The 10,000-nt window shown below is 49.4% G+C and overlaps 1 protein-coding gene across 2 annotated transcripts in view; it reads left to right on the top strand.

Annotated features, from left to right (window-relative positions):
• anos1b (anosmin 1b) overlaps nucleotides 1–10,000 on the top strand; it is a 189,769-nt gene that overhangs the window by 125,761 nt on the left and 54,008 nt on the right. For both annotated transcript variants that reach the window (XR_010451510.1, XM_064936095.1), the window contains exon 3: nucleotides 6,078–6,140. Coding sequence is in view for 1 of the 2 variants with exons in the window: in XM_064936095.1 (XP_064792167.1) it covers nucleotides 6,078–6,140 (63 nt within the window). In the remaining variant the exon portion in view is untranslated. The remainder of the gene's footprint in view (nucleotides 1–6,077; nucleotides 6,141–10,000) is intronic.

Raw genomic sequence — 10,000 nt, 5'->3', positions numbered from 1 at the left:
AGAGGGAGAGACCAGAGAGCGGGAGAGACAAGAGAGAGGGGGAGACCAAAGAGAGGGAGAGACCAGAGAGCGGGAAAGACCAGAGAGAGGGAAAGACCAGGGAGAGAGAGAGACCAGAGAGAGAAGGCAGAAGGCCAGAATATCTCTGGTATCTATAGTCTGTTTATTATCTAAGTGTAAGAGCTCAGACACACCAATAGCGTTTGGAGACTGAGAGTACTTAGCACCTCCGAAGGTAATTATCACACCGAGTGCGCACCGATTTTACTTGTAGAATCTTGTGACAAATGTTGGCAGTCAAACATCTACAGCTGGTAGTCCCTAAAAATCAGTGCGCTGAATGACTGGCACACGAATGCTTGATCCGCATTGGGTGGGATGTGTGCTATGCCCGAACTGCATGCGGTATTCTCCATAAGGAAACCGTTATTGTATATTATCTAAGTATAAGTAAATGCACGCAGGTGTACACACTGCGGTTGACCCGTGCTTATAGTACACGTCAGAACTTACTTAGGATGTTCCGATCACACTTGAGATTGAGTTTTGTGGTTTGGATTTGACTTTTGAGAGTGTAGTGTTGAAGCAGTTTTGAAAGATTTGGTGAGGCTGCGGGCTGGCTGCGATACCCTAGCGTCTTTTCTACCATATAGCTTGGGATGGAAATGTTCCCTTCGTCCATTCTAAATCTAAAAATGCCAAGGAACCAACTGAAAAGGACACCCACTATGACAGCTCTGTGACCTTTGACCTCCTAACGCTCATCGCTGACCCATAACAGTGTTATTAGCAGCGGGGAAATAACTACATTCCCCCACTGGTGCTAATTGATACTGTAATGTTAATTGATACTGTAATGTTAATTGATACTACAATGTTAATTGATACTGTAATGCTAATTGATACTGTACTGTTAATTGATACTGTAATGTTAATTTATACGGTAATGTTAATTGATACTGTACTGTTAATTGATACTGTAATGTTAATTTATACGGTAATGTTAATTGATACGGTAATGTTAATTGATACTGCAATGTTAATTGATACTGTAATGTTAATTGATACTGTAATGTTAATTGATACCGCAAGGCTAATTGATACTGCAATGCTAATTGATACTATACTGTTAATTGATACTGTAATGTTAATTGATACTGTAATGTTAATTGATACTGCAATGTTAATTGATACTGCAATGCTAATTGATACTTGTAACGACGTTCTTCTGTTGAAGGAGGAGCGGACCAAAATGCAGCGTGGTGGTTACTCATGTTTAATGATGGAAAATGACTTGACATGAAAATACCGAAATGTACAAAAATAACAGACGGAAACGTGAAAAAACTATACAGCCTGTCTGGTGAATATAAACACAGGAACAATCACCCACCAAACACTCAAAGAATATGGCTGCCTAAATATGGTTCCCAATCAGAGACAACGATAATCACCTGAACCGCCTCAGGCAGCCATAGACTACGCTATACACCCCACAAAACCCCAAGACAAAAACACACCACAATAACCCATGTTACACCCTGGCCTGACCCAATAAATGAAGAATAAACATAATATATTTCCACCAGGGCGTGACAATACTGCAATTTTAATTGATACTGTAATGTTAATTGATACTGTAATGTTAATTGATACTGTAATGTTAATGTCACAGATTGGGGAAATATTGCCAGTCACTGTTGACACTGTTTTGTTCATAACTCCAGACTTTAATTCACTACTTGTGTTAGGCAGTGTAGCCTAGTGGTTAGAGCGTTGGACTAGTAACCGGAAGGTTGCGAGTTCAAACCCCCGAGCTGACAAGGTACAAATCTGTCGTTCTGCCCCTGAACAGGCAGTTAACCCACTGTTCCCAGGCCGTCATTGAAAATAAGAATGTGTTCTTAACTGACTTGCCTTCTTAAATAAAGGTTAAAAAAAAATTAAAAGTTAACAGTAGACAACAAGCACTGCAGGACATCACATGCAAAGGGGCCAATATAGCTCAGTGGAGTCTGCTGAGGGGAGGACAGCTCATAATAATGTCTGGAATGGAATCAATGGAATGGTACCAAGCATATGGTTTCCATGTGGCTGACTCCATTCCGTTGACTCCATTCCAGCCGTTACTATGTGCCGTTCTCCCTCAGCAGCCTCCACTGCTCAAGTGTCTTTGTATTCTGGCACTGCTCAATTCACTAAGGGGGACAGATCCCTCAGTTTTGATCACGGAGCTGCCCAGTCACATCTGTGTTGTTGTAACCATGTACACCATGTAAAATAAGACAGAAATTAAGCATATTACACCAGTACAGAACAGCTTTCTATTGGGACGAGAACCAGATCAGACCTGCCCTCTCCATTTTTTTAAATCTCTTTTTGACATTCTCTCGCTCTCTTTTGGTTCCTGCTGTCTCTTCCCTTCTCTCTGATCCTGCTCTCTCTTTCCCTCTCTCTCTCTCTCTCTCTCTCTCTCTCTCTCTTGGTTCTTGCTCTCTCTTCCTCTCTCTTTCTCTCTCTCTCTCTTCCCCTTTCTTTCTCTCTCTCTCTTCCTCTCTCTCTCTCTCTCTCTCCCCCTCTCTCTTTCTCTCTCTCTCTCTCTTCCCCTCTCTCTTTCACTCTCTCTCTTGGTTATTGCTCTCTCTTCCCTTCTCCCTGTTCTTGCTCTCTCTTCCCCTTTCTCCCTTTCTCCCTCTCTCTCTGTTCTTGCTCTCTCTTCCCCTCTCTCTTTCTCTCTCTCTCTCTGTTCTTGCTCTCTTTCCCTTCTCTCTCCTCCCTCTTTCTGAGAATCAGATGCCTGTCAGTATGGCAGACCTGGCTGTGGAGGGTTCAGCCAAGTAAGAGCTGTCTGTCCTGGAGAAGAGAAGGGGGAAGAAGGGGAATGGATGGTGGCAGATGCCTGAGCGATCCGTCAGATGATACACAACAGATGGCTCAATATTCTGCCGTCTGTTTTAAAGAACCACACCGACCGACTACGACGAGGGCAGGCCACGGGGGGGGGGACTCGCACATGCACACACGCACACACACACACACACAGAACACTCTTTGTACGATGAGAAAAACCTAGGATTCCTTATGTCCTTGTTCTGAGTCTCTTTATGGATATTACACATGCCTCTTTATTTCCTCTGCTTCTGTGCAGGTAAATTCATTAAAGACATGCTCAGGAACTTTGGCGACTACTAAGTATTTGAAACCTCCCGTTTCGGGCTGGATTTGTCAATGAGTACGGTTACATGCACACAATAATGCAAGAAGAACGATTCCCCTAATAATCCTGTTTCCATGGAAACAACTGAAATCAGGCTACCTGATGGCACTCTGATGAATGCAGAACATCAATAAGAATAACAGAATACTACCACATGTTGTTATTGGGAAGCACATTCTGATTCTGAGTTAGGACATAAAGTTTATATGTGAAAATTACTTCTAAGACACAGTTCAGTAGGTCAGTAGTTCAGTAGTCAGTAGTTCACTAGCTCAGTAAGTTAGTAGGTCAGTAGTTCAGTTGTTCAGTAACTCAGTAGTTCAGTAACTCAGTAGTTCAGTAACCCAGTAGTTCAGTAACCCAGTAGTTCAGTAGCTCAGTAACCCAGTAGTTCAGTAGCTCAGTAACTCAGTAGTTCAGTAGCTCAGTAGTTCAGTAGCTCAGTAGGTCAGTAGTTCAGTAGTTCAGTAACCCAGTAGTTCAGTAACCCAGTAGATCAGTAGCTCAGTAACTCAGTAGTTCAGTAGGTCAGTAACTCAGTAGTTCAGTAGTTCAGTAGGTCAGTAGTTCAGTAGTTCAGTAACCCAGTAGTTCAGTAACCCAGTAGTTCAGTAGCTCAGTAACTCAGTAGTTCAGTAGGTCAGTAACTCAGTAGTTCAGTAGCTCAGTAGTTCAGTAACTCAGTAACTCAGTAATTCAGTAACTCAGTAACTCAGTAGTTCAGTAGCTCAGTAGTTCAGTAACTCAGTAACTCAGTAATTCAGTAGTTCAGTAGCTCAGTAGTTCAGTAACTCAGTAACTCAGCAGTTCAGTAACTCAGTAGTTCAGTAGCTCAGTAGTTCAGTAACTCAGTAGTTCAGTAACTCAGTAGTTCAGTAGCTCAGTAACTCAGTAACTCAGTAGTTCAGTAACTCAGTAGCTCAGTAATTCAGTAACTCAGTAACTCAGTAGTTCAGTAACTCAGTAACACAGTAGCTCAGTAACACAGTAGCTCAGTAATTCAGTAGTTCAGTAACTCAGTAACTCAGTAGTTCAGTAACTCAGTAGCTCAGTAGTTCAGTAGTTCAGTAACTCAGTAGTTCAGTAACTCAGTAGTTCAGTAACTCAGTAGTTCAGTAGCTCAGTAGTTCAGTAACTCAGTAGTTCAGTAACTCAGTAGCTCAGTAGTTCAGTAGCTCAGTAGTTCAGTAACTCAGTAGTTCAGTAACTCAGTAGTTCAGTAGTTCAGTAACTCAGTAGCTCAGTAGTTCAGTAGCTCAGTAGTTCAGTAGTTCAGTAGTTCAGTAGCTCAGTAACTCAGTAGCTCAGTAATTCAGTAACTCAGTAACTCAGTAACTCAGTAGTTCAGTAGTTCAGTAGCTCAGTAGCTCAGTAGCTCAGTTGTTCAGTAACTCAGTAGTTCAGTAGCTCAGTAGCTCAGTAGTTCAGTAACTCAGTAGTTCAGTAGCTCAGTAACTCAGTAGTTCAGTAGCTCAGTAGTTCAGTAACTCAGTAGCTCAGTAGTTCAGTAACTCAGTAGTTCAGTAACTCAGTAGTTCAGTAGCTCAGTAACTCAGTAGTTCAGTAGCTCAGTAGCTCAGTAGTTCAGTAGTTCAGTAGCTCAGTAGTTCAGTAACTCAGTAGTTCAGTAGCTCAGTAGTTCAGTAACTCAGTAGTTCAGTAGTTCAGTAGTTCAGTAGCTCAGTAACTCAGTAGTTCAGTAACTCAGTAGCTCAGTAACTCAGTAGCTCAGTAACTCAGTTGTTCAGTAACTCAGTAGTTCAGTAGTTCAGTAACTCAGTAGTTCAGTAGTTCAGTAACTCAGTAGTTCAGTAACTCAGTTGTTCAGTAACTCAGTAACTCAGTAGTTCAGTAACTCAGTTGTTCAGTAACTCAGTAGCTCAGTTGCTTGGGGTGAAGGGATTCACAGCCATGGCCTCTATAAGGCGTGTTACAGGACTGGATAAGAACCTATAGCCTATAACCATGTGATGTCATCTGCACTGGCAGCAGCTGACATGTTTACAGGTTCCCATCCACATTTGTGAGCTTGCAGGACAGAGGCCTGCTGTGCCGCCGGCTAGGTGGTCACATGAACAATCAACTAGCTCTCACTGTATCACGGCAGAATTATATGTTCGTCCATGTTTGTCAAACGTCCAATTTTTTAGTTGTTGGCAAACATCAAACTTTAGAATCAGAGGGCAGATGCTTACGCCCGTCCACAATCCCCGTCCACAACACACTAGCAGAATAGAAACCTACTTAAAGGTAACAGAGCTCACTGTTGCCCCCTAGTGGCTGGTTTCCACATCATCTCCCGACGTCCTCAGACATGGATGGACGTTGAATAATGACTTGTATCACAGGTGACCTGGCTGTATAACAGTCTGTTCTCACATGTGCAAACATACACTACACACACACCCGAGCACACACGCCCGAATACACACACACACAGACACACACACACACACACACACTCATACACACACTCATACACACACATACCCAAGCACACACGCCTGAATACACACACACACACACACACACGAATACACACACACACACATACACACATGCTTTCCTACATGTCTGCTGCTCTGTGGATGTGGCAGCGTGTGGAGTGTGTGTCTGCTGCTCTGTGGATGTGGCAGCGTGTGGAGTGTGTGTCTGCTGCTCTGTGGATGTGGCAGCGTGTGGAGTGTGTGTGGCGTGTCACCAGCCTTGTTCCCTAAGTCATGCACTAGTCTGTTTACTGACTAACTGGCTGACTGGTTTCCCGTGTCCTTTCTGTCGGTCTGTCTGCTGTGTTGCTGTGTTGCTGTGTTGCTGTGCTCCCTGCCATACTCTGTTTGTTTGTTTATGTGCTTGTTTGCAGTGCCTACAGCCATGCAAGGAACTGTGGGAGACCAGAAGAGACCTGTCTCAGAAACCATGCGAGGTAAGCACCCTCCCCTCCCCTTTTCTCCTCTCCCCTCCTTTCCCCTTCCCTCTCTCTCCTCTCCTCACATCTCCCCTCCTCTCCTCTCCCCTCCCCTCCTCTCACCTCCCCTCCTCTCCCCTCCTCTCCTCTCTCCTCCCCTCCTCTCTCTCTCCTCTCCTCTCCACCCTCCTCTCTCTCTCCTCTCCACCCTCCTCTCTCCTCCTCTCCCTCCTCTCTCCCTCCCCCTCCCCCTCCTCTCTCCTCCCCTCCCCTCCTCTCCCCTCCTCTCCTCTCTCCTCCCCTCCTCTCTCTCCTCTCCACCCTCCTCTCTACTCCTCTCCCCTCCTCTCTCCTCTCCCTCTTCTCTCCTCCCCTCCTCTCCTCTCTCCTCTCACCTCCCCTCCCCTCCCCTCGTCTCTCCTCCTCTCTCCTTTCCTCTCCTCTCCCTGTACTGCGGTAGATCTGTTCAAGTACCCCTAAAGAAGTGTAGCTTAGTGAGTCCATATTTCTTATTCCCAGGCCTAGAAACTGATTGGTATGGACAGTTTGTCCCGTCCATTAGACAACCTGAAGCTCAAAAAGTCAAAGTCTGTTAGTGTTTACCTGACAGAGAAACGAGCTCTCACCAAATAGGAGATGTTCAAATACCCGACATGAAGGTTGCTCCTTTCAGCCCCTCCACCCAGCCAGACTACTGTCCCTGTCTGCTCCTTTCAGCTCCTCCACCCAGCCAGACTACTGTCCCTGTCTGCTCCTTTCAGCTCCTCCACCCAGCCAGACTACTGTCCCTGTCTGCTCCTTTCAGCTCCTCCACCCAGCCAGACTACTGTCCCTGTCTGCTCCTTTCAGCTCCTCCACCCAGCCAGACTACTGTCCCTGTCTGCTCCTTTCAGCTCCTCCACCCAGCCAGACTACTGTCCCTGTCTGCTCCTTTCAGCTCCTCCACCCAGCCAGACTAGCTCCTTTCAGCTCCTCCACCCAGCCAGACTACTGTCCCTGTCTGCTCCTTTCAGCTCCTCCACCCAGCCAGACTACTGTCCCTGTCTGCTCCTTTCAGCTCCTCCACCCAGCCAGACTACTGTCCCTATCTGCTCCTTTCAGCTCCTCCACCCAGCCAGACTACTGTCCCTATCTGCTCCTTTCAGCTCCTCCACCCAGCCAGACTACTGTCCCTGTCTGCTCCTTTCAGCTCCTCCACCCAGCCAGACTACTGTCCCTGTCTGCTCCTTTCAGCTCCTCCACCCAGCCAGACTACTGTCCCTGTCTGCTCCTTTCAGCTCCTCCACCCAGCCAGACTACTGTCCCTGTCTGCTCCTTTCAGCTCCTCCACCCAGCCAGACAACTGTCCCTGTCTGCTCCTTTCAGCCCCTCCACCCAGCCAGACTACTGTCCCTGTCTGCTCCTTTCAGCTCCTCCACCCAGCCAGACTACTGTCCCTGTCTGCTCCTTTCAGCCCCTCCACCCAGCCAGACTACTGTCCCTGTCTGCTCCTTTCAGCTCCTCCACCCAGCCAGACTACTGTCCCTGTCTGCTCCTTTCAGCCCCTCCACCCAGCCAGACTACTGTCCCTGTCTGCTCCTTTCAGCTCCTCCACCCAGCCAGACTACTGTCCCTGTCTGCTCCTTTCAGCCCCTCCACCCAGCCAGACTACTGTCCCTGTCTGCTCCTTTCAGCTCCTCCACCCAGCCAGACTACTGTCCCTGTCTGCTCCTTTCAGCTCCTCCACCCAGCCAGACTACTGTCCCTGTCTGCTCCTTTCAGCTCCTCCACCCAGCCAGACTACTGTCCCTGTCTGCTCCTTTCAGCTCCTCCACCCAGCCAGACTACTGTCCCTGTCTGCTCCTTTCAGCTCCTCCACCCAGCCAGACTACTGTCCCTGTCTGCTCCTTTCAGCTCCTCCACCCACCCAGCCAGACTACTGTCCCTGTCTGCTCCTTTCAGCTCCTCCACCCAGCCAGACTACTGTCCCTGTCTGCTCCTTTCAGCTCCTCCACCCAGCCAGACTACTGTCCCTGTCTGCTCCTTTCAGCTCCTCCACCCAGCCAGACTACTGTCCCTGTCTGCTCCTTTCAGCTCCTCCACCCAGCCAGACTACTGTCCCTGTCTGCTCCTTTCAGCCCCTCCACCCAGCCAGACTACTGTCCCTGTCTGCTCCTTTCAGCTCCTCCACCCAGCCAGACTACTGTCCCTGTCTGCTCCTTTCAGCTCCTCCACCCACCCAGCCAGACTACTGTCCCTGTCTGCTCCTTCAGCTCAGCTCCTCCGCCCAGCCAGACTACTGTCCCTGTCTGCTCCTTTCAGCTCCTCCACCCAGCCAGACTACTGTCCCTGTCTGCTCCTTTCAGCTCCTCCACCCAGCCAGACTACTGTCCCTGTCTGCTCCTTTCAGCTCCTCCACCCAGCCAGACTACTGTCCCTGTCTGCTCCTTTCAGCTCCTCCACCCACCCAGCCAGACTACTGTCCCTGTCTGCTCCTTTCAGCCCCTCCACCCAGCCAGACTACTGTCCCTGTCTGCTCCTTTCAGCTCCTCCACCCAGCCAGACTACTGTCCCTGTCTGCTCCTTTCAGCTCCTCCACCCAGCCAGACTACTGTCCCTGTCTGCTCCTTTCAGCTCCTCCACCCAGCCAGACTACTGTCCCTGTCTGCTCCTTTCAGCTCCTCCACCCAGCCAGACTACTGTCCCTGTCTGCTCCTTTCAGCTCCTCCACCCAGCCAGACTACTGTCCCTGTCTGCTCCTTTCAGCTCCTCCACCCCAGCCAGACTACTGTCCCTGTCTGCTCCTTTCAGCTCCTCCACCCAGCCAGACTACTGTCCCTGTCTGCTCCTTTCAGCTCCTCCACCCAGCCAGACTACTGTCCCTATCTGCTCCTTTCAGCTCCTCCACCCAGCCAGACTACTGTCCCTATCTGCTCCTTTCAGCTCCTCCACCCAGCCAGACTACTGTCCCTGTCTGCTCCTTTCAGCTCCTCCACCCAGCCAGACTACTGTCCCTGTCTGCTCCTTTCAGCTCCTCCACCCAGCCAGACTACTGTCCCTGTCTGCTCCTTTCAGCTCCTCCACCCAGCCAGACTACTGTCCCTGTCTGCTCCTTTCAGCTCCTCCACCCAGCCAGACAACTGTCCCTGTCTGCTCCTTTCAGCTCCTCCACCCACCCAGCCAGACTACTGTCCCTGTCTGCTCCTTTCAGCTCCTCCACCCAGCCAGACTACTGTCCCTGTCTGCTCCTTTCAGCTCCTCCACCCGGCCAGACTACTGTCCCTGTCTGCTCCTTTCAGCCCCTCCACCCAGCCAGACTACTGTCCCTGTCTGCTCCTTTCAGCTCCTCCACCCAGCCAGACTACTGTCCCTGTCTGCTCCTTTCAGCCCCTCCACCCAGCCAGACTACTGTCCCTGTCTGCTCCTTTCAGCTCCTCCACCCAGCCAGACTACTGTCCCTATCTGCTCCTTTCAGCCCCTCCACCCAGCCAGACTACTGTCCCTGTCTGCTCCTTTCAGCTCCTCCACCCAGCCAGACTACTGTCCCTGTCTGCTCCTTTCAGCCCCTCCACCCAGCCAGACTACTGTCCCTGTCTGCTCCTTTCAGCTCCTCCACCCAGCCAGACTACTGTCCCTGTCTGCTCCTTTCAGCCCCTCCACCCAGCCAGACTACTGTCCCTGTCTGCTCCTTTCAGCTCCTCCACCCAGCCAGACTACTGTCCCTGTCTGCTCCTTTCAGCCCCTCCACCCAGCCAGACTACTGTCCCTGTCTGCTCCTTTCAGCTCCTCCACCCAGCCAGACTACTGTCCCTGTCTGCTCCTTTCAGCTCCTCCACCCAGCCAGACTACTGTCCCTGTCTGCTCCTTTCAGCTCCTCCACCCAGCCAGACTACTGTCCC

This window comes from Oncorhynchus masou, chromosome 24, assembly GCF_036934945.1.
Source record: "Oncorhynchus masou masou isolate Uvic2021 chromosome 24, UVic_Omas_1.1, whole genome shotgun sequence".
In the NCBI taxonomy this organism is placed as follows: domain Eukaryota; kingdom Metazoa; phylum Chordata; class Actinopteri; order Salmoniformes; family Salmonidae; genus Oncorhynchus; species Oncorhynchus masou.
Note: the sequence above shows the minus strand (reverse complement) of the source record. Positions and strands in the feature narration are given on the sequence as shown.